The sequence below is a fragment of the Pleurodeles waltl genome, chromosome 12 (genome assembly GCF_031143425.1).
Source record: "Pleurodeles waltl isolate 20211129_DDA chromosome 12, aPleWal1.hap1.20221129, whole genome shotgun sequence".
Classification (NCBI taxonomy): Eukaryota; Metazoa; Chordata; class Amphibia; order Caudata; family Salamandridae; genus Pleurodeles; species Pleurodeles waltl.
Window position 1 is genome coordinate 283594746 of NC_090451.1, and position 25621 is coordinate 283620366.

General features: G+C 43.0%; 1 protein-coding gene across 3 annotated transcripts in view; it reads right to left on the reverse strand.

The window, feature by feature from the left end:
- Positions 1-3974: 3974 nt before the first annotated feature.
- The window catches only part of DUS2 (dihydrouridine synthase 2), a 403339-nt gene continuing 381692 nt past the window's right edge, over positions 3975-25621 (reverse strand). For all 3 annotated transcript variants that reach the window (XM_069216243.1, XM_069216241.1, XM_069216242.1), the window contains 2 exons: positions 18816-18889; positions 3975-4599 (listed from right to left, as the gene is read on the reverse strand). In XM_069216243.1, coding sequence (XP_069072344.1) covers positions 4353-4599; positions 18816-18889 — 321 coding nt within the window. In that variant the 3' untranslated portion in view covers positions 3975-4352. The remainder of the gene's footprint in view (positions 4600-18815; positions 18890-25621) is intronic.

The window sequence follows — 25621 nt, forward strand, 5'->3', positions numbered from 1 at the left end:
GCCTAGATGATGCAAGGTGGATGGAGCATCCAGCTGCAACAATGGCACTCCCAAGTTGCACCCACTGCACCTTCAATGGATGTGCCTCACATCAAGTAAGACCAGGGCTTGAGCAATGCACACAATACAGTTAGCCTATAACAGAACCTAGTCCCAGCAGTATCAGGGGCCTGATTTATAATTTGGCAGTTGGGCCATCTTCCGCCAGGGCAACAGAGTAAATTATCTGTCACCCAGGTGGAGGTCCTGATGACCAAATTTTGAAATGCGTGCTGAGTCAGGGGACATTTCAAGCCTACACTGGAACCATTGTCAAGGCGGTTCACACCAATGTATTATATCTTTGCTGTATGATATGAAATGGGACATTACAAGTTAAACACAATGCCCCCCTAGCCATGGGAGTTTTCTCCCATTGCGATGGGGGCCTCGAAGCCTCGAACACATTTCAGTGGGATTTACTGCCAGGTGATGGGCACTGAAAAACAGCTGAAATGTCTGCCTATTTATATTAGATGGGTGGACATATAGCCAGTTCTCTGATGGCTCATCAAACTCCGCTGGAGGTGTGTATAGGTGGCACAGATGGAGTAGTCTCCACCATCTATACTCTGAATGACCACCTGTCTCTAAATGAGGTGGGTGGATCTTCATGTTGATGGAAAGGGTTCTCCGCCACTACTGCTATGGAGTATCCTTTCCACTAACAAATAAATCAGGCCCCAAGTGACAAGTCCTGATTTCACCAGCCTGATGTGGCCGTCCATGGGGATGGGCCAAATTGTGGAGAAAAGTGGCTGACAAAGGTCATTAGTCAGCCCAAGTAGAGCTCTCTTGAAAAGAAGATACTCTGCCAAGAGAAAAGCTGACAACCGTAATGTGGTAATTTGCCTCTAACCGCAAGAATGGACTTATGCATTTTAGGGAATGACAGGATCATTCATATTATGACAGAGACAGGAACACACACCTCAAACACAGGCAAAGTTCATTTGGAATCCTGCTTCCCCACCCTGCGCACAAAACGGTTGTACTGAGGTACATGTCAGGACAGATGTTTTTTACCAAAGATGCAATACAGAGGTGGAAAATTTCTTCACAAAAATTGGACATGCCCTGCAACTGAGCATTATAGGACAGCAATCACAGACTTACTTCCGAAACTTACGGGCAGGGTCAAAATCTGCACACCTGTAAGTTACCTTCTTGGTCTAATGTCAATCCTGCTGGCTAAGAGGTATTAGGCTAAGCCCTTGAAATCGGCAAGCTCCCAACAGGTCCAAAAATGGAAAAATGGAAAAGGGAACTAATGAAATGTCCTAGGGCCCAGAATACAGCTTTTTACTTTGAAAAGAAGCATAGGAGAGGTGGTTCACTATTCACAGTTTAGGACATAGGCCCTGATTCCAACCGCGGCGGTCGCCGCCCGCCTGGCGGGAACCGCCAGATGGCTGCTCCGCGGTCGAAAGACCGCTGGGGCCATTCTGAATTTCCCGGTGGGCCGGCGGGCGCTAGCCAATATAGCGCCCGCCGGCCCAGCGGGAAAGCGGCCTGCAACACTGAAGCCGGCTCCGAATGGAGCCGGCGGTGTTGCAGGTGTGCGACGGGTGCAGTAGCACCCGTTGCGCTTTTCACTGTCTGCTAGGCAGACAGTGAAAAGCATACTGGGGCCCTGTTAGGGGGCCCCTGCACTGCCCATGCCAGTGGCATGGGCAGTCCGTTCCCGCCAGCCTGTTCCTGGTGGTAAAAACCGCCAGAAACAGGCTGGCGGGAAGGGGGTCAGCAGCGCCGCCATGGAGGATTCGCCCAGCCGGGGGAAATCCGGCGGAAAACCGCCGGACCCGGTTTTCCGACCGCGGCTTTACAGCCACGGTCGGAATCGGCAATGAAGCACCGCCAGCCTGTTGGCGGTGCTTCAGTCATCCGTGGCCCTGGCGGTCAGAATAACCCCCATAACCTTAACCTCTGAGAGAAAAATTATGAAAGCCGGTTAGATCAGAGGCTGGAAAAATCCAGCCACACTCAGCACACTGGAGCAGTGAACACCCCCAGATGCCAAGGCATAGTATCTGCTGTGCACAAGACCAGATTTAGTATTGTACTTTTGTGTGTATTGAATACCCGGAAGTCTATGAGCGTATTTGGTGCACATATTTTTTAATTTTGGGATAAGTGTTCCTGACATTGTTTTTTCTTAAAATTACAACTATCTTTAATGTGAATTCAGTGGAAAGGTCCCCTGATTCCAATACAGCTGTAGACTCAATAGATGAAATCTTGTTGCACAAACTGGATACTATCAAACTCACAAGAGCCACTTCTTCTTCCTTTAATCCATTTTCCACATCCACATCCCAACCCATAAAATCTTCCTTGTGGTAAGCAACATGCCAAAAAAGCCACAATATTAGCATTCCAAGTAGCACATTCTCCAAAGGGAAAGTTGAACGTGTTAGCATAAATACTTTTAAAAGGTCAACTGTAACTAAAGTGCTACGAACCTTTACTTTAAGAAGTGGTTTCTGAAGTTAGTGAAGTCATCAGCAGGAAGACCAGTTCAAACAGGAGAGTAAAATGAAGAACCAATAGGACTGGATCCATGGCAGAAACTCATTACCAATCAGTAGTTAACCAGGCCAATTATTTATTCTTTATATGTAACTTTATCTTGTATGGATATCCTAAAAATCTGGTGTTTTGGGCAGGGCAGCTGCATAGGAGAAAGTGCCTCCTTTATATGGGGCATATTGGCAAACATATGCTGAATGACAACACTTCTAGCGATGTGGCTCATCCACATGCTATGCCAAGATCGGAAAAACAAACTCTATTGATGGTCATGACTTGAAACTGCACAGTAGGCATTGACAAGAATAAGGTTGCACTCTGAACCTTCACCTGGGAGTTTTGGGAAACAAGGGCCTCCAAATTTGAGGAGACCTGTGAAAGAGTGGCCTCTCAAACATATGGATCCCGGGACATCAAGAACAAGATGTGGGGGCAAATCTCAACTTAAATTTCCACTAAACACAATCAACATGATGCTGGAATTTTTTTAATGGAGACCTCACACCATCAAAGGCATGTTTGTATTTGCTGTAGGTGTCTGAAACCATCTCAACACTCCTCAACTTAACAGTGAGCTCTTCTATAATGGGCCTGATCTGCCATCAAGGCCAAACAAGACTTTTTCTGACATGAGTGAAATGTTATACCTATAAGGAGAAAAAGGAATAAGAAATCCAATTTGTCAACCCAGCTGAAATTTCAGCTTGCCTTGAAAAGGTTAGTTGGAACTAGCCTTGCTTTCCGAGAAGCTCTGCAAGTTTGAGATGGACTGTACCAGAATTGTGCTCTTTTGGTTTCCCTCAGGAACATAGTCCTATTGTTCCAGTCACGCTGATTAAAGTAACAGAGCTCCATCCAAAGACCTTGGGAGAATTGCTTCTTCAGGTTATCCTGGAAATTAAACAAATGCACAGCATGTATATTTGAACAATGTGTGCTCACCTTGCTAATCCTCGCCATCAAACAACTTGCTGCTGAGGGTTGCTGTAGTTTCTATTCCATATATTTTGTTTCGATTTGAATAGGTGTTTATTTAGTGCTGCATGCCATGATTCCATCTTAATCATGCTTGCAATCTAGATCAGTACAGACAACATAAAGTGGAGAAGAAGGATCTACCATGAACACTGTAGCCTTATGGAAGAGTGTGGAATCCTTCAGAACTCTGAAGATTGTCATAGGAGTCAACTCTTGCATTTTTCTGAAACATTTATGCATTTCTTTAAACCAGGTATTTGTGAACCACTTTTATCGCAGGTAAACTGACCTCTACAAAACGCACAGTAGTACTACGGTATTCTAATTATTGGCACAAACATCTATTGAAGAAAGTAATCCTCACCTAGAAATACCCAAACTTTCTGGGTCATAAAGTGCATGCTCAAAACACACTACTGGCCCACATCTTTGTAGCAGTTTAACTTTATTCCCTAAAATAAAGAAAAAAGTGACACCAGGATCTGCTTTGTTTTTTTGATGGAGACAAGGCAAAATTTTATGGAACAAGAAACGATAGTCAGTTACTCCTGTTCCTTCCTCGTGAAAGCTCTGCTCCAAACACGTCTGAAAACCAATATTGAAATATTTTCTTTGGATGTTAGTCCATGGACTGGTCAGGCCAATGCTGATCATCAGTTAAAAACGTGTGATTAATTGAGTCATCATAAAAGGCACACAAGCAAAGAAAGTAAGGAGGCAAACAACCCTCAAGAGTCTTTTGGTGGTTTAGAAAACCATTGGAGTACATCAAAATCCTACACATGCTCTTGTGGACACTCCTCGTGTTATCGTGGCACATCAGAGATGTTAGTGTCTGCGGTGTCTAAAATGTTTTGGTTAAAGTTCGTTTTTTTATGAGTATCGTCAGTGAACAGTGTGTCTCCGTTTTCAAAACTGCTAATTTCCTCGTTGTTCCGCTTTCTCTTCCGTATCTGGCAGCTTTCTCCTTCACTCAACTTCCCCTCTGGCAGGCCCAGGGTCCTAAGACACACAATTGCTGCAGACTGTTCCGCAAGTTTCTTGGATTTGTCCCTGCAAATATAAACATTTCTTTTACGTCACAACAGGCAGTAAACCAAGATAATTCAAACCCATTTCCAAAACTAGCTGAAATATCTGATCGACCATTTATACTCCCACAATGTAGAACCTTGGCCTAATAAATCTCAGTGTTATTTATAATGAATATATGACCCCTTGACGGTTCATTTGTGAATGTATCCCAATAAACAGCGCTTCAAATGGAACAAGAGAAGTAGTGCACATGCCTCCTATCCAACAGATGCGTTTATGTGGCAGGGTTGTGGAGGTAACATCAGATTAAACAAAAAGCAGGCAAACACTGTAGGAAATTCCACCTGCCCTGAATTTAGCCACAGATTAAGTTTTCCTTCAGGATCCATACGCCTTGCCCTCTGCTGAGGAGTAAGGAAAGCTGAACAGGACTCAGCCACTAGATGCTCCCTGTGAAAAACACACAAGGGCCTTATTTTCTAATGCAGCCCTTGCTATTTGCAGACTGATCTACAAGTGACTATCTGAGGTGTGAAATGCTAATAACAGCCATGTAAGGCGCTTCAGAAATACAGGTTACAATATATAATACACAGTTACTTGCACAATCAGGGAGAGGTTAGGAAAACATGGAATTTAACAGTTACAGACCATTCGTATGTGTCCGTGAACCATAAAGCCACTTTGCTGCCCTCTCAGTCTGTTAATGTTCTGTCAGGGGCTAAATGCTAAATTTAGCCCTAAATCCATACCTATTTTGAACGTTTCCAGCAATTAAAGTGATTTTCAGCATATTCGAAGTTTTGAATAAAAATTGCACATTTGCCGATGGATTTGGAATGTCCATTTCACCTTTTGAAATATTCGATTTTGAATAATACATAATTTTGACCACCACAAATGAATCATACGGACAAATGAATTCCTTGGGCTGGTGGTTTTCCTAACTAATTAGCAAAGTCCTGCTGGGATGCAAACCAGTTAAATAGCTTTAAGGTCAAGCAGGACAAAGGGCAGGAAGAAGAGCAGACGTTTTAGATATTCACTGCTTCTTGCAGAAAATGTGAATGGGTCTTTTATTTAGGATTATTTTCACGGCGAAAGATTCCTCAGCAGCCCTAGCATCGAGCTCTGCTACTTGCTAAAACATGCGATGGGAAATGCATTTGTTCATTCGGAATGCTTATTTAGTGCCTATACTGGAATGAAGGGAGGGTCAGGACTTGAAGAAAGGTGGCTTTCAGAAAGAACACTGTCCACACCTTTTCTTTTTTACAGAATCCCTCAGTGAGGATCCTGCCCTGAAATCAGGCCTCTCTTAACTTTAGTTACATGATACTGCATTAAAAGTAAAATGGGAGTGGTCAGCTTGTGAACAAGGCTTACCTTGAGTATCCCTGCTCAATATTTCTGGGAGTTGTTCGCTCGACGCGGACAAGCACATAAAGATATAATCGCTCTTTAACTGTGGGGGAAACAACTAAGAAGCTGCCTAAACTTTCCACTTGAACTTTCACCAAAGAGGATCCTCCCAGGGGTATAACTAGTGACCATTACTGAGGCCTCAGTCAGCTTCCCTGTTAGGGACTTGTCACCTGAAAACTAACCTGGGAAAGGGTTTTCGATCCAGAGAGCGGTATTTCCGTGAAATGCAGCTGCTGGAAAGCCGAGAAGACTGGAATCAGTTGTATGGGACAAAATAGCTTGTTAGGGCTGCTGGGTCCTGGTTTTGACCTGAATTCTTGAGGATAGGAATGTTTGGAATTTGAGAAGTAACTAAAACAGAGGAAGACTATCCATTGGGAGACATTCCATGTAACTTGCGTGCTGTGTGAATAGAAAACTTTGTTCTGAGTGGAGGGATTGTGCAAACCCCTTTTGTCTAAAATGGTTGGATCACTAGGAGCCGATCCTGAAGATCTGGAATCTACACCACAGGAGTATCGATGTCCCCTCAAACAAGGCTTTTACTTTTGGACATTTTTACTTTCGATTTAATGTATTGGGGTCGAAATGGTTTGAGGGCTATTTATCCTTCCAAAAACGTATTAATGTGCTCCATTTTCCTTAACTGATTCCTTAGTTTTCTCCAAACATTATCAATATTAATTTTGATTTCAAACATTTCTATTAGAGGTACTCAAAAAGTCCAGGTAAATCATATCTTCAAGTCACAGACAACAAATCAATGTAGAATATAGTTCGAGAAGGGAAGCTGCTTCACAAATAACTTGCAAACACATTTAAAAAACAATAATCGGGTTCGGACCATAGTGGCTAAAGTTGTACATTGAAACCTGATATAGGCCAGAACGAGGCATATTAAAAATTAAAAAAACCCTTTCTATGAAACAAAAATATCCATCTACCCATTAGACATAGTACCACAACCCAAAAATGCACTCATTTGAAAGTAAGAGCAGGTTTCAAGCAAAGAATTTAAGCCACACCAAAATTAATGATCTTTGACAATTGATATCACATTGGGGGTGGTGGCCTTGCCCCCTGCATTATGAAGCGCTTTGAGGTAGTCTACTTGAGCGGGTTGGCAAAATGCATGCACCTGCCCTCCCAGCCTGATAAAAAGCTTAGTGGGGAAATAGCAAAGAGGCCTCAAGACCACTAGCTAGGATCCCTTTTTTGTTCTCTGCAGTTGTTGCCTCTTAAAATGAGTGGTACAGATAAGGGCAGGATAAAGGTGGATTTCAGTTCTATGCATGATGAAATCAATACTCTTTGCAAAGGCTCTAGATATTACCGTAAATGTTTCAGTGTTGCAACCATCACCTGGAGTGACTATACCAAAGTACTACGAGTTTAAGGGCCCAATACACTTTTCTCTAGTAGTAAAGAGACATTGGCTTTCCCTTTACATTTTGTTGCAAAATAATGCAAACAAAAAAGTTACACATATGGCATTCTGGACTTGCACATGCAGATTTTGAGCGTATTCCCACACAACTTTAAATGTCATCACTTTTACTAGGATTGGAATAACAAAATCACTTGCTCAGTTTGTCACTCAACTAATAAAGAGCAAAGCTATTTACAAGCAGTTGAGGTGTTTACAAGCAGAATCAAAGTCTGATTCTGTGTTGCATCTCTTAAATACTTACTGTCTTGCCTACTTAATACAACCACTCCTAATGAGATTCTTGATTTGTTCTCGTTTTTCCAAAAATAAGAACCCAGTTGCCTTGTCTCTTTGGTGTAGACATCTTGCTATAAAATGATTAGTGTCCATTGTTAAAATATGTAACTTAAAAACATTTTGCTTTCTTAAACTTTGCCTAGCCAAAGCCCCTGTCACCACTTTGGCCTAAGAAAATGTCTCAAAGTGTTGTTTACCGGGGGCGTGGCTGGAGGTCACGCAAGATGGCTGTTGCTCTTTAGAGCTCATTGAGGCTTCAGGACTTCCTGGAAGGAAGGAGAAGTTTTCACATCAAAATGATTAATTTCTCCAGCATTTTTGAGCACCAGAGCTCTGCTGCTGCATGAATATGCCTGTATCTTACAGAGACATTGAGTTTTGAAGTTATTTTAGAGACTTCATGTGAGGGCCTGAGGTAATTATTTATCTACTTCATTTGCCTTCCACTTCATAAGCCTCTGCACAAACCTAAACTTTCACAGAGATTTTTCTATTTGACTTTTAACTGCTTGCCTGGATGTCATTCTACAAATCTAATTTCCTCTGCAATTGAATATTTATTACCTTCTGACAGCCAGCTGAACTTTTGACCTCTCTCTTCAAACACATTTCACTGAGGTTTTCAACTTTCAGTATTCACTGGCAGCTCTCATCATCAAGGAGCTCTTTCAAATTGCTCTTCATAACATGGTAAATGCTTTCCTTTGACTGAGGGGATTTATTCTTTTCAGAAGGTCCCCTTAAAACTAGTCACCAGTGGTTTGACTATGTGCAGTAAAGTGCTTTGCTCTTGTGGTATTCTGCCATTCCTGCTCTGAGAGAATAATTTAGGATTTTCTATTTATTTGTTTTTTATTATATTTTGCTCTGTTGTTGGAAACTTCTCGCAGCAGCTTCTCATCGTAATATCATTTCATTATCACCTCACATTGCTGGCTTCCTATTACCATATTGCTGCTGGCTTTTATGGGGAGACCACACAATTCTCAGAGCAGCCAGTCATCCTCTTCCTCCAAGTCTAATAATCCTCTTCGAGTGGTACGCACACAAATAATTAAATCTTCTCTACCATCAGCTTTAACAATGGATAGTGCTACAGACTTTTTAAAGGATAGCGCCTCCTGATCTCATGCTGCTGGCACAATTGCCCAAAAAAATCTAATACCTCCTCCGTCAAGCGCCCCAAAAAGACCTTGATTCTCCCTCAAAAACACCTACACATCTTACTCTAGGCGATGTCATGGAGGAATTGTGTGCATTAAAGCCCTTTATGATGGACACTAATGCCTCTTGGCAACGTATTGCGGAGAAATGGTCCCAACACGAACAACAAATTTGTACTCTGGAACTGAGTCCGAGATCTTGAAGACTGTAACACTGTCAATCCTCATATCTCCAAGGACAAAGCTCAACTTAGAAAATAGAAAAAAAATGAGAAATAATCTTTGCCTTTTTGGGATTCCAGAAGGTTTGGAAGGCTCTAACATGATTGCATTCCTTCAAACAGCAATACCATCAATTCTTCGCTTGCCTTCTACCTCTCCCCTCTCTATCCAACGGGCACATCGTTTAGGTCTACAGACTTCAACTGGCCCACCTGCACATCCTAGAGGCATTATTATTCTCTTTCTCCAAATTACTGACTTGATGCAAATACTCTTGGAAGCCAAAAAGATGGTCTCTTTGCAATGGTCAGGTCAAAAAGTGTTTTTCACATAAGACTTCTCTCCTGCTACAGCTGCACATCGCAAACAGTTTTTGGACTTAAGTCCACAACTCAAATCCATGAATATTCAATATGGTCTTCTTCACTCATGCCTTTTCAAAATTACATTCAAGGACAAATCTTACTTGTTCGAGGAACCTTCAGCACTACAATGGAACTAGAAGCATCTTCAATTACTTGAAGATATAATTTAATTTGTCTTTAATGTCCTTTCTTTTTTTTTCTGGACAGTTTAATAGTAATGGTTATGTTTAGTATTTATATCCGTGTTTTTTTTTTTTTTTTTTTAGATAGTGTAATCTACGCGCAATCCTCATGTTCCTTTCCCAACCGTATCCCTTTCTCACCATCCAAATTGTTCTCCTGCACTTTCCACTGGTAAGGTTTGATTTTTATTGTTCTTCATGTCACACTCCTTTACTGTAGTTATTACGTTATGTGGTCTCCTAATGGTACATTTTGTGTTTGTATAATGGTTTTTTCTTCCATGAAACTCGCCTTCATATGTTTTAATATCTAATATCACTTTTCTTGTGCTGAAGCCACTCTTGCCTGTCTTTTCAGGTTCTCTGCTGTCCCTCTACCTTTCGGGGTATTCACTTTCTATTTTGTCTTCTTTAGCTTTCGTGGACTTTGGTCTCTGTATTGCCACATCCATGTATATACAACTTCTAGAGGTCCTCTTCTTCCTTCTCTTTTTCTTTACTATCTTGTTTCTTTCCCATTTCTTTCCTTTTGCAAAATTGATATGCCTATTTTTTCCTTGTTACAGCAGTTGTTTATTAATAATTCTTCTAATGCAACTCAGAACTGTTACTTTGAATATTAAGAGGCTTAAACACACCATTAAACGTCAGCGTGTCTTATCTCACCTAGCTTGTTTGAAATGCCACATTGCTTTGTTGCAAGAGATTCACCTCAACGACTCTGAGGCAATCAAGCTAAAAAAAACACTGGTTGGGGGACATTTTCTACTCCCCTTCTACCACAAACAAAAAGGGGGTAATTACACACTGTCATACATCTCTCAAACCTACCATAATTTCACAACATCAAGATACAGAAGGCCACTGGGTACTTGTTACATTTACAATTGACAATATTTCTCTTACTATCCTAAATACATACGGCCCCACACATCTAGATCCAAATTTGTGGAAGAATATTTTACATATTGTCTCTGAACATTCATCAAACAATTTACTAATAGTTGGTGACTGCAACCAAATTCTCGATCCATTTTTGGACAGACGTTCCACGTCACATTTCGTTCCACATGCCTCCCACAAAGCATTTAAAAACTTTATTTTACATCATTCTCTCTCTGATTCCTGGAGAATATGCAATCCCGACCTCGTGGAATACTCTTTTTATTCTCCTACCCACCATTCCCATTTTAGGCTTGATTATATATTTCTGAGTAAAGGTTTATTCGAACATAAGGTCAACTCTGAAATCTGTGCTATTTTGATCTCAGATCACGCACCTGTGATTACTGACCCTGATCTTTTTCTTAATGGTTCTCAAACTTCTTCATGGAGGTTTAATAACTCTCTACTTTCAGATGCTACTTTTATCAATTCCTACAGTAAGTTTATAGAAGAATACTTCCACATCAACGATAGTGATCAACTATCATTTCATTTTGTGTGGGATGCATTCAAAGTAGCCTCAAGGGGTTTCATAATAAGTTACGCTCACTCAAAAAAAAAGCCTGCTCAACAAAAATCAACTTCCATCCTTAAAACTATAAAGTCCCTTGAACATGAATACTATACTCACAAAACGAGTAAATCACATCTTGAAGCACTAGTCTCGGCTAAAATGGAGTTTAACTAATATACCACTGAATAAGCATGCAGCACCCTCCTGAAAATAAATGCCAGATATTATGGTGGTAACAATACAACTGGTTCTCTTCTAGCTCGATATTTGAAACAAATAAAAGAAAAAACAACTATTAAATCTATCACAGATAACAATAGTGTTAAACACTGTAGAAATAAAGATATAGCATTGTGTTTCGCTGCTTACTATAAGGACCTATACACTCCAGAACACACACCATGAGTTGAATCTATCAACCAATATTTCTCTAATCTCAAACCAAGAGACCCATTGCAGATTGACCTCTCATCTTTAGACCAACCCCTACAACCTACTTAACTATATACAGCTTTACAATCTCTCCCCAAGGGTAAGGCTCCAGGCCCAGATGGCTTCACAGTAGAATTCTTTATTCAGTTTGCTAAGTCTCTCTTCCCCAAACTATTTTGATTACGTAATCACTTTATAAAGTCAGGTTCTGCATCTGGCTCATTTACGGAGGCCGTGATTTGTCTTATTCCCCAAAAAGATAGGGATGCGACTGAATGTAAAAATTATAGACCCATACCTTTAATTAATACTGATTGTAAACTCTATGCAAAAGCTTTAGCTCTCCGTTTACTCCCATATATATCTCACCTTATTGATTCTCATCAATCTGGTTTTATCCCTAATAGAAATGTAGCAGATAATTATCGTACTTTTTAAAATATTAATAACAAGGCTTCTAAACTTAAGATTCCTCTGGCAGCTTTATCATTGGATGCGGAAAAGGCCTTCAATAGGGTCTCCTGGGGTTTCTTGTCAAAGGCATTGGAATGGCATGGACTAGGTACAAAATTCCGAAATTTTATATCCATTCTTTAGTCCTCAGCATGTTCCTCGGTTATAACAAATGGCATCCGATCTCCTTTTTTCCCCTCTTAAAAGGGGCACTCGTCAGGGATGCCCATTATCTCATTTACTATTTATTTTGGCTCTCGAACCCTTTCTATACCAATTAACCCCTTCGCTGCCAGGCCTTTTCCCCCTCAGGTGCCAGGCCTTTTTTTGGCTATTTGGGGCAGGGCGGGCTTAGGCCCTCATACCGTTTTGTCCTCATAAGCTACCCATGCCAAATTTGCGTCCTTTTTTTCCCAACATCCTAGGGATTCTAGAGGTACCCAGACTTTGTGGGTTCCCCTGAAGGTGGCCAAGAAAAAAGCCAAAATACAGTGAAAAATTAGTTTTTTTTAAAAAAATGGGAAAAAAGGGCTGCAGAAGAAGGCTTGTGTTTTTTTCCCTTTCAGGAACAGGCAGACTTGAATCAGAAAAACACATTTTTCAACACAATTTGGGCATTTTACAGGGACATACCCCATTTTTATGATTTTTTGTGCTTTCAGCCTCCTTCCAGTCAGTTACCGAGATGGGTGTGAAACCAATGCTGGATCCCAGAAACCCAAACAATTCTGAAAAGTAGACCTAATTCTGAATTCAGCAATGGGTAATTTGTGTAGATCATACAAGGGTTTTCTACAGAAAATAACAACTGAAATAAATTAATATTGAAATTGAGGTGAAAAAAACTGCCCTTTTTCTCTACGTTTTACTCTAACTTTTTCCTGCAATGTCAGATTTTTTAAAGCAATATAACGTTACGTCTGCTGGACTCTTCTGGTTGCGGGGATATATAGGGCTTGTAGGTTCATCAAGAACCCTAGGTACCCAGAGCCAATAAATGAGCTGCACCTTGCAGAGGGTTTTCATTCTATTCCGGGTATACAGCAATTCATTTGCTGAAATATAAAGAGTCAAAAATAGGTATCAAGAAAACCTTTGTATTTCCAAAATGGGCACAAGATAAGGTGTTGAGGAGCAGTGGTTATTTGCACATCTCTGAATTCTGGGGTGCCCATACTAGAATGTGAATTACAGGGCATTTCTCAAATAGATGTCTTTTTTACACAATGTCTTATATTTGGAAGGAAAAAATGTAGAGAAAGACAAGGGGCAATAACACTTGTTTTGCTATTCTATGTTCCCCCAAGTCTCCTGATAAAAATGGTACCTCACTTGTGTGGGTAGGCCTAGCGCCCGCGACAGGAAATGCCCCAAAACACAACATGGACACATCACATTTTTACATTGAAAACTGACGTGTTTTTTGCAAAGTGCCTAGCTGTAGATTTTGGCCTCCAGCTCAGCCGGCACCCAGGAAAACCTACCAAACCTGCACATTTTTTAATACTAGACACCTAGGGGAATCCAAGATGGAGTGACTTGTGGGGCTCTCACCAGGTTCTGTTACCCAGAATCCTTTGCAAACCTCAAAATTTGGCCAAAAAAACACTTTTTCCTTACATTTCGGTGACAGAAAGTTCTGGAATCTGAGAGGAGCCACAAATTTCCTTCTACCCAGCGTTCCCCTAAGTCTGCCGATAAAAATGGTACCTCACTTGTGTGGGTAGGCCTAGCGCCCGCAACAGGAAATGCCCCAAAACACAACATGGACACATCACATTTTTACATTGAAAACTGATGTGTTTTTTGCAAAGTGCCTAGCTGTAGATTTTGGCCTCCAGCTCAGCCGGCACCTAGGAAACTTACCAAATCTGCACATTTTTTTAAAACTAGACACCTAGGGGAATCCAAGATGGGGTGACTTGTGGGGCGCTCACCAGTTTCTGTTACCCAGAAACCTTTGCAAACATCAAAATTTGGCCCAAAAAAACACTTTTTCCTCACATTTAGGTGAAAGAAAGTTCTGGAATCTGAGAGGATCCACAAATTTCCTTCCAGCCAGTGTTCCCCCAAGTCTTCTGATAAGAATGGTACCTCACTTGTGTGGGTAGGCCCAGTGCCCGCGAAAGGAAATGCCCCAAAACACTATCTAGACACATCAAAATGATCAAATACAAAACTACCTGTTTTTGCGGGAGGGGCACCTGCTTTTTTGGTCCTGGGCTCAGCAGCCATACAGGGAAACCTACCAAACCCAGACATTTCTGAAAACTAGACACCCAAGGGAGTCCAGGGAGGTGTGACTTGCGTGGACACCCCAGTGTTTTCTTACCCAGAATCCTCAGCAAACCTCAAATTTAGCTAAAAAAAAATAATCACAATTTTCCCACATTTCTGTGTGGGATCACCACACCAGGACAAATTTCCTACCACCCAACGTTCCCCTCAGTCTCCTGGTAAAAATGATACCTCACTTGTGTAGGTGGGCCAAGTGCATGTGACAGGGAAGAGCCAAAAACATGTCAAAATTGAGAGGGAACCAAAGCGGGTCCAAAAGGGCAGTTTGGGAAAAAAAAAGTTTTAGGCTGATAAGTGGCCAGAATGTCTATCGGTATAGATGAGACAATGCTGGGTGGTAGGAATTTTGTGGATTCCTGCAGATTCCATCACAAAAATGTGGGAAAAATGTGTGATTTTCAGCAAAGTTGGAGGTTTGCAGGGTTTTTTAATTTCCTCTGATTGAGTAGACTTCCTGCCCCCCGGGGTGTGGATCGGGGGTAATTGCCCCATCTGCCCAGTGGTGGGCAGAACAACTTTGGCCCCATTTATTTGTGGTGGGGGTATGGCCATACCCCCACCCTCTTATTTTGAAATAAAATCGTCTCTGGTGGGCTTTCTGCCCCCCCCTTGAGGGCAGATGGGCCTTCCAAAAATAAGCCCCTCAAGTGAAAACTGACAAAAAAAAAAGAAACCCTGGTGTCTAGTGGTTTCTCCCCCCTTGGGGGCAGATTAGCACAATAGAAATAGGCCGATCTGCCCTAAGGGGGGCAGAAACGGCCAAGAATTAATTTTGCCCCCAAGGGAGCGACCCTTGCCTAAGGGGTCGCTCCGCACATACATATATAAAAAAAAAAAAAGAATATACCTGGTGTCTAGGGGGTACCCCCCCCCGGGGCAGAGCAGCCTAATTATGGGGGGGGGGGGGGGGCAGAAACGGACGTAAAATTATTTGCCCCCTTGGGGAGCGGCCCTTGCCCAAGGGGCCGCTCCCCTTATGTGTACATATAATAAAAAAACAAAATCCCTGGTGTCTAGTGGTTTCTGGCCCCCTTGGTAGCAGATTGGCCTAATAAAAATAGAAATGGCCTCGATTTTTTTTTGCCCCCAGGCCTAGACCCTTGCCTAATGGTTCGCTCCCCACAAATCAAACACACAAAAACAAAAAAAACAAAAAAAATCCCTGGTGTCTAGGGGGGTTTCTGCCCCCCGGGGTCAGATCGGCCTAATTGTATTAGGCCGATCTGCCCCAGGGTGGGCAGAAACAGCCGAAAAACAAATTGCCCCCCTGGAGAGCGGCCCTTGCCCAAGGGGCCGCTCTCCTTAGCAAGTAAACAAAAAATAAATAAATTCCCTGGTGTCTAGTGGCATCGGCGATTGGGCAGCAGAAATGCTCAGAGAAACCTGAAAGGAGAGGAAAGGCCTTTCCTCTCCTTTCAGGCTTCTCTGCCCCTCCACGTGATCGGAGGAGAAATGCTTTTGCATTTCTCCTCCGATCGGCGCTGGAAGATGAGCTTCCAGCGCCGAGGGGAAGGCCTCTGATGAGGTCAGACGCCACGGGGGAGGTCACGCGAGGGGCGGGGGTGGAAGGGAAAGCGATTCCCCTTCCATCCATGGCGCCGAGGACGAGATCACCTCGTCTGGGGCACCCAAGGGGTTAAAAACATCTGAACAATTTATGGGGTTTCAAAATAATAATACACACATTAAAATTTATGGCATATACTGATGATATTCTTTTGTTCATGTCTCACCCTGACACTTCTCTTCCTGCATTCTTGCGTGAGTTCAACTTATATTCTGACATATCTGGCAATAAACTTAATATAGACAAAAAAGTGGTCTTACCACTTAATGTTCATTGCACTTGCTCTGTATTCCTTGATGCAGGATTATCTTGGAATTCTTCTAAGATTAAGGGGGTCATTCTGACCCTGGCGGTAAAATCCGCCAGGGCCAACAACCGCGGGAGCACCGCCAACAGGCTGGCGGTGCTCCCATGGGCATTCTGACCGCGGAGGTACAGCCGCGGTCAGAAACGGAAAACCGTCGGTGTACCGCCGGTTTCCCGCTGCCCTGGGGAATCCTCCATGGCGGCGCAGCTTGCTGCGCCGCCATGGGGATTCCGACCCCCATACCGCCATCCTGTTCCTGGCGGTTTTGGCCGCCAGGAACAGGATGGCGGTAAGGGGTGTTGTGGGGCCCCCGTAACAGGGCCCCACAAAGAGTTTCAGTGTCTGCCATGCAGACACTGAAAATCGCGACGGGTGCAACTGCACCCGTCGCACCCCTTCCACTCCGCCGGCTCCATTCGGAGCCGGAATCCTCATGGAAGGGTGTTTCCCGCTGGGCTGGCGGGCGGCCTTCTGGCGGTCGCCCGCCAGCCCAGCGGGAAACCCAGAATACCCGCGGCGGTCTTTTGACCGCGCAGCGGTATTCTGGCGGTTCCAGCCAGGCCGGCGGCTTCTGCCGCCGGCCAGGGTCAGAATGACCCCCTAAATGCCTGGAGGTATGGTACTGCACTACACTCAAGGATACACTAAAGATTAATTCAGAAATCTTATCTGCAAAGCTTGTAGATCTCACACAGAAATGGTCTCCGTTATATCTCACGTGGGGGGGCCGCTTGGGCACCATTAAGATGATGCTTCTCCCTATCATTAACTTCTTCCTTATGATGCTTCCTATTAAGATACCTAAACTTTTTTTTAGTATAATTGATAAAATTTCTATCCAAGTTCCTGTGGAACGGTAAACAACCCGGAATCTCTCTCTCGAAATTAAAACTTCCTAAAGTACAAGGTGGAGTTAATTTTCCTGACTTTTTAACTTATCACAAATCTTTTGCCATTAAGCAAACACAACCCTATTTATCTACACTCAATGATGCACCTCAAAAGCTATGGTTCTATTTGGAAGAAACATTTATTTCTTCCTTTTCCCATAAACACATTATATTTATGTCTAACCCCCCAAAATTCTGGTTGCCCAGCACTATCTCCCATTCAGTCAATTTACTGAAACCTTTTTTTATTTCGCATATAACCCCCATTAATCAATTCTTTAACAGTCCTATTTGGCACAATAGTTCTCTTAGGAAACAAGGTAAAACCTTGTATTGGAAGGCTTGGATGACTAAAGGTATTCTTCTAATTTCCCAATTATATCATAAAGACTCTCTCATCCCTTTTACTACTCTCTCAGCAATTTATAATCTCCCAATTCGCATGAAATCCCAATATTTAATTCTTTCTACGCTGGTCCAAGAGGTCCTCAATAAACTTATACATCACAACCGTTCTTCTCTTGCATCATGTCCACACCCAATCGTAACTTCTAGGGCAGCAGGAATTTATAAAATTTTAAGAATGTATGTTCCACCTAGACTCAAATCACATATTGTGGGAATCAGATTTTGGTGGTGTTTGGCCAACTTTTTTATGGGATAGAATATGGTATAAGATACATTCCACTGCACGCACTGCAAGCCTCACACAGACCCTATATTTTTTAAATAATAGATTTTTCTACACTCCTGTACGCCTTTACAAACTCAAACTTACACAAAATGACAATTGTTGACACTGCCACACTCAGCAGGGTACTGACTTTCGCATGTTTATTTTTTGTCCATCCCTATCTACTTTTTGGCCCTCAATATGGTCTCGCATTTCAGCAATAGTTCAGATCTCCTTACCAATGTCATATGAATTACTGTTTTTGGGTGGCATACACAAAATCTGGAGTTCATTCAAGCCTCTTGGAAAATTGCTGGACCTCTTGCTTTCTACTGGAATCTCTATTATTACTTCTAACTGGAAATCTTCGGAAAACATTACTCTCAGACAGTGGTGGAATTCTGTATGTTATCATAGACTTGACAGCTACAAGCTTGATTCAAGAGGAACTTTCTTCAAATGTCATCAGCTATGGTTGCCATTAAGAAACTATCTATCACGCACTGTGAAGGAAATTGATTTTTCTCCTACTTTTTAAAAATGTCAATATATTTCCTGTTTTTCTTCTTATATATACTTATTTCATCTTACGTTCGCTGTAACTACTGTCTATTATCTCTCTATCCATATGGCTATCACTTGATTCCCTTTTCTATCCCTATAGCTCTTCTCTCTCTCCCTTTCTTCTTTCTTTATTCAAACTTGGAGTCTTTGATACTATATTATTGTATAAGCCTAATTCATTTACATGTTTAATATGCATTTATAAATATAAAGTTCTTTGTTCATATATATTCACAACTGCACATCTCTGTTCTGGCAATGTTAATGTTCTTGTGTTTGACTCAATAAAAAACGTTTTTTAAAATAAAATAAAAAAGTGTTGTTTACCTGTTCGCCACTTTAATTTTGCTTATACAGCTATGAATGTCCATGCATTGTAGCATAAAAACAAAGTTGTTAGCTAGACAGGTGTGGTGACTGTCAGGCAATACAAATAAGGAAGACACTCTCAAGCTTTTGCTCTATTGAGCACAAGTTTAATAGTGTTATTACACAGCAATGCACTTACCATAGTGTGGATTTGTATTTTTTCCCAGCTACGGTCACTGTTGAATTGAAACATCTATTCTGTGGTCTTTCAACCTATAAAAAACAAGACACTCGGTTGTACTAGCACACTTTACATGGAACAAGAGTAAATACATACAACAATCAAGTTTAACTAGGATAAACATAAATATGAGGAAGCACGAGAATACCATTATTAGAGCTACTGCTATATATTTCTGAAGAGTTTAATTATTTCTCTGGACCATACAACAGCATCTGGAGTTTAAAAGAGGAGTAATAGAAACAAATGAGTTTTGAGAATGTTTCTAAAAAAAAAGAGAAGGTCTTTCAGAGTCCTCAGATTTTGGGGAGAGAGCACCACAGCTTGGTAGCCATGCCTGACAGAGTTTTTCATGGCTAAAACTATTTTGGAATTTTGGTGTCTCAAGAAGGTGAGAGTCCTCGCTCCTTTAACCCTGTGATTCTTCTGAAGAAAGTCAACACATTTGATAGGTTTTGGGGTTCTCCAGATGAATGGATTGGAAGGTCAAGAAACATTTTAAATTTCAACCTTGCGTCTAATGATAACCATGAAGATTGTTTAGTATGGGAGTTATGTGGTTGAATTTTCCCTTTGACAATACTAATTTGGCTGTGGAGCGAAGTACTGCTTTTAGTGGTGGAATGGTTGCTTGACCTACTCCCGCGAGCATGGTGTTACTTGAGTCCAGTCAAGAGATCACTGGTCCACTATCTGCTGGTTTCAGTTCCTGTTGAGTGAGGCAGTTCTTATATTTCTGAGAGCGTACCTGAAGTAATTTGCAGATTTCGTTAGCATAAGAGGGGAGAGATAAGATGTTTTCTAGAAAGAAGCCTCACAAATGTATTTAAAGCGACTAGTTAGTAGAAAACCATGGAACTTCAGTCAGGCAGTACCAATGGGTCAAAATTGTGATGACATCCTGGAAATACCAGAAGGATTCAGTCTTTTGTGGGTTTAACATCAATAAACTTTCAGACACCAATTGATGTATTTTATGAGGCAGGGTCCTAGTTTTGGGTATGTTCTACAGATGCCTTTACATCCAGTTGCATAATAAGTCTGGCTATCGCTCCATATTTATTTTTCAATTACCCAGGGATAAGCAAATTGGTTGCATTTATCGGTTAACAGGTGTTGGAACAAGAAAGGGGCGTTTGGAGCACCTCATTCGATAAAGGATGCTCTAGATGTGTGCAAATCCAGCTATCCAATTGGGTTCTGAGCAGTGATAATGTGAAAAACCAGTTTGGCGACCTGATTTCTGAAGCACATTCAGTATTCCAGGACAATTAGCGGCCTGCAGGGCTTAACTCGAACTTGCTACAGTGATATAGTCCAGTATCCATATGGAATAACATGTTTATTGATCTGGAGCATAATAGTGTCTGATGCCCCAGTACAACACTGGTTTGGTTAACAACAGTATTGGTTACAGATTCTGCCAGTAAACATCTACCCCTCCATATTCTGGAGAATAAGGCCCCAAACTGGAATGCCAGTCCCAACATCAGTGCTGCCATACGTTTCATTTCATTTTTATTTTAACATTGTATTTATATTGTGTGGATCTCACCACATGGGCAGTGAAGAGCTTTACATAAAGAAACATGTCAACTAAACTAGCAGAAGGACAGCACAGAGATAGAGACTATATGGAAGAATGTCTAACCCTGAATTGTGAGATAACAAATTAGCAAGTATACAATGTGTCAAACACTAACAGCAGTCACAATAGCAAGTAGGGTCCATTCACTCTCAGATTTCAAACAGCATCTGAAAAGGCGAATTTGTAGGAACCTAGGGAACACTAGGATGTTTCAAATACATTTGAAATCCAGAGGGAGTCTGTTCTAAGTTCCTTATGCTTACCAAGAGAAACCCTGGTTGAGAGTTTTGAATCTTTTCATCTTGGGAATTTCATGAAGTAGTAGATTTGCCTCTTTCTGAGACGGTAATAGAAACCGAGATTAATCAAGCTATTGAGGCAGACTGCTGTGAAGTCAATTCCAGCTTCGAGTGAAGGTCTATTAAAATGGGAGCGATGTTATATGATTTTTTTTTTTTTACACATAACCAATTGTGCAATGGAGTGTCGGATGGCTGAGAGGTTTAACAGAGTATAGAGACAATCCAGTCAGCACAGCATTACCGTCATCCAGATGAGACCGGACCAATGCTTAAAACACTGATCCAAAGTCTAACAACGGAATGGTTGACTTGGGCTTCCTGAGCATGAGGCGGTGATGATCCCTAATCTAGAATAAGATAAATAAACCTGGTGCTTCAAAATGCTTCCCTGGACTGGGTACTCTATGCCACATATGCTCTTAAAAAGTGTGCCCTACATGACACTTCAAACATTTGGAAAGAGGACTCAACAATCCTTATTATCATATGCATCCAACATACCATGAAGATGCCTATAATTGGTGCTATAAAAAATTGGGCTGACTTTGGCATTTGTACGGTGGCTGGAATCCTAAAAATATTGTTCTTAACTTACAGATGGATTCAGCCATTAATGTTATGTCACTTTGTGTACAGCCAGGAATGCAGACTTTACATATTGCTATCACTACCTATGTCAAGCTTTGCATAATGACCCAGAAATTGGTGCTCGTTAATGTTGTACCAAATGTATATGCAAATTGTACCACCAACACCAGCAAGTAAACAAACAGGAAGGCCACCTAAGGTTGGGAGTGACATGATTTTCAAATATTTCATATAGTATTTGTATCTCTGTTTATACAACGGGTTCTGAAATGCACTAACATGAGTATAGTTTCTTTTGTAACCTGCAAAAAGATAATTGCATGAAAATGAACACTCGAAGTTGCAGGGATCATGTAGTTCTCGTAAAAGGGTGCTGGTATCTTAAGAATGCGCTGTCAGAGTTGGTGATATAGTTTATTAATCAGTGCTTGGGCTTCTGCAAAGAAAGTCGTATACATGAGTACAAGAGAATATAGCTGAAAAATGACTAAGCACTAAAATACAATTCACAATTTATGGCAAGGGACAGCATAAGGAGTCAAATTAAAGGAATATTGGTCAAAGCAGAACTCAGCACCTCCTGCCTATTCAATAACAAAATTTGAAAATATACTATTGAATATTGTTAGAAATGGGGTTTTTGGTTGGCAGTCAGGTTACCCTCTGTCCAAGCAAAAGCCCTCACTCTAGTCAGGGTAAGTCACACACTATCCAAGATTATCCTGTGCCCACCCTCTGGTAGCTTGGCACGAGCAGTCAGGCTTAACTTAGAAGGCAATGTGTAAAGTATTTGTGCAATAAGTCATACAATACCACCATATAACACCACAAAAATACACCACACAGTGTTTAGAAAAATATATAATATTTATCAGGATAATTGTAGGTCAAAAAGAATAAAGATGCAATGGAAAATTGTAGAACTATCACAGGAAAGTGATATAAAGTGTCTTAAGTCTTTAGGATGCAATACAGTGTCTTTCAAGCACAAAGTACCTGGTTTCTGGTGGAAAATCTCCTCAGAGGGCCACAGGAAAAGGGATGCGTGGAAAAAGGGGGTGTGCGTCGATTTCTCCTCAGCACACAAAGACTTGCGTCGTTCTTTTCCACGCGGGGAAGTCGGGCGTCGTTTTCCGGCGCGCAGACAGTCTCTTTTTGTGGATCGCGGGGATTACCAGATGTCCCGGGTCTGTGCGTGGATTCTCCTGCTTGTTTTCCGGCTGCGCGTCGTTCTGCGGGGCTGCGCGTCGAAGTTTCGATCTCACGGTAGGCGTTGCGTCGATTTCTCCTTGGAAGTCGGGCGGCGTTGTCCTTGCGAGGCCGTGCGTCGAAAGTTTGGTCTCACGGCAGGCGTCGCGTCGATTTCTCCTTGGAAGTCAGGCGGCGTTGTCCTTGCGAGGCCGTGCGTCAAAGTTTCGCACTCACGGTAGGCGTCGCGTCGATTTCTCCTGGAAAGTCGGGCGGCTTTGTCCTTGCGAGGTTGTGCGTCGAAGTCTCGATCGTCCCGAGGGCGTCGCGTCGATCAGCGTCGGTGTGCGGCGTTTTTCTCGCCGCGAAACAAGCTGTGCGTCGAAATTTTCGGCGCACGGAGCGTCCAAGTGAAAGGAAGAAGTCTTTTTGGTCCTGAGACTTCAAGGAACAGGAGGCAAGCTCTATCCAAGCCCTTGGAGAGCACTTTCACAGCCAGACAAGAGTTCAGCAAGGCAGCAGGGCAACAGCAAGACAGCAGTCCTTTGTAGAAAGCAGACAGGTGAGTCCTTTGAGCAGCCAGGCAGTTCTTCTTGGCAGGATGTAGTTTCTGGTTCCGGTTTCTTCTCCAGCAAGTGTCTGATGAGGTAGGGCAGAGGCCCTGTTTTATACCCAAATGTGCCTTTGAAGTGGGGGAGACTTCAAAGAGTGGCTAAGAAGTGCACCAGGTCCCCTTTCAGTTCAATCCTGTCTGCCAGGGTCCCAGTAGGGGGTGTGGCAGTCCTTTGTGTGAGGGTAGGCCCTCCACCCTCCCAGCCCAGGAAGACCCATTCAAAATGCAGATGTATGCAAGTGAGGCTGAGTACCCTGTGTTTGGGGTGTGTCTGAGTGAATGCACAAGGAGCTGTCAACTAAACCTAGTCAGACGTGGATTGTAAGGCACAGAAGGATTTAAGTGCAAAGAAATGCTCACTTTCTAAAAGTGGCATTTCTAGAATAGTAATATTAAATCCGACTTCACCAGTCAGTAGGATTTTGTATTACCATTCTGGCCATACTAAATATGACCTCCCTGCTCCTTTCAGATCAGCAGCTGCCACTTCAACAGTGTATGAGGGCAGCCCCAATGTTAGCCTATGAAGGGAGCAGGCCTCACAGCAGTGCAAAAACGAATTGAGGGTTTTTTACACTACCAGGACATATAACTACACAGGTACATGTCCTGCCTTTTACCTACACAGCACCCTGCTCTAGGGGATACCCAGGGCACACATTAAGGGTGACTCATATGTAGAAAAAGGGGAGCTCTATGCTTGGCAGGTACTTTTAAATGCCAAGTCGAGGTGGCAGTGAAACTGCCCACACAGGCCTAGCAATGGTAGGCCTGAGACAAGGAAAAGGGGCTACTTAAGTGGGTGGCACAATCCGTGCTGCAGGTCCACTAGTAGCATTTAATCTATAGGCCCTAGGCACCTGGAGTGCACATTACTGGGGACTTATAAGTAGATTAAATAGTCCAATCAGGTATGATCCAAAGTTACCATGTTTACAGAGAGAGAGCATATGCACTTTAGCACTGGTTAGCAGTGGTAAAGTGCGCAGAGTCTAAAAACCAGCAAAAACAGTATCCACAAAGTGGAGGGAGGCAGGCAAAAAGTTAGGGGTGACTACCCTAAGGCTGTCAGGTCTAACATGTGTCCCCCCCAGCTGAAAGTGGGGAGAGCTACCCGACCTCTTGGGAGCTCTCATCGCTAAGGCGGAAGTACCTGGAGAGACCATCAGCATTGGCGTGGTCAACCCCTGGGCGATGTTCCACCGTAAAGTCCATCCCCTGTAGGGAAATGGACCACCTCAAGAGTTTTGGATTCTCACCCCTCATCTGCATGAGCCATCTGAGGGGCCTGTGGTCTGTCTGAACTAGGAAGTGAGTCCCAAACAGGTAGGGTCTCAGCTTCTTCAGTGCCCAGACCACAGCAAAAGCTTCTCTTTCAATAGCACTCCACCTCTGTTCCCGTGGTAATAGTCTTCTGCTAATAAAGACTACCGGTTGATCTCTGCCCTCCTCATTTAGCTGTGCTAGAACTGCCCCTATGCCATGCTCTGAAGCGTCTGTCTGCACGATAAATTCCTGGGAGTAGTCAGGGGCCTTGAGCACGGGGGCCGTGCACATGGCTTCCTTCAGGGCGTCAAAGGCTTTCTGACAAGCCTCTGTCCAATTCACCAACCTAGGTTGCTTCTTGGAAGTGAGTTCTGTCAAGGGTGTTGCAATGGTACCATAGCCCTTGACAAATCGGCGGTAGTATCCTGTGAGGCCTAGAAAGGCTCTCACCTCCGTCTGTGTTCGGGGTGGTTGCCAGGCCTTGATAGTTTCAATCTTGGCCTGGAGTGGCTGCACCTTGCCACCACCCACTAGGTGTCCTAAGTACACCACGGAACCCTGCCCAATCTGGCACTTACTGGCCTTGATGGTCAGGCCTGCCTGTTGCAGGGCCTGAAGCACCTCCTTGAGGTGAAGCAGGTGTTCCTCCCAGCTGGAACTGTAGACAGCTATGTCATCCAGGTAGGCTGCACAGAAGGCATCCTTGCCAGCTAGGACCCCGTTAACCAACCGTTGGAAGGTAGCGGGGGCATTTTTCAACCCAAACGGCATCACCCGGAACTGGTAATGGCCATCCGGGGTTGAAAATGCGGATCTTTCCTTGGCCCCCTCAGTTAGGCCGATCTGCCAGTACCCTGAAGTAAGATCAAACGTACTCAGGAACTTGGCAGCGCCTAGCCTGTCCACGAGCTCATCAGCTCGGGGGATGGGGTGAGCATCAGTCCGTGTGACTGAGTTGAGACCCCGGTAGTCCACACAGAACCGGAGTTCTGGCTTCGCACCTGGGACAGTAGCCTTAGGGACCAATACCACTGGGCTGGCCCAGGGACTACTGGATTTCTCAATGACCCCTAGAGTCAACATCTTGGAGACCTCCTCCTTGATGCTGGCCTTCACCTTATCCGACAACCTGTAAATTTTGTTTTTCACAGGGAGACTGTCACCGGTGTCAATATCATGAACACAGAGGTGGGTCAGCCCAGGAGTAAGGGAGAACAGG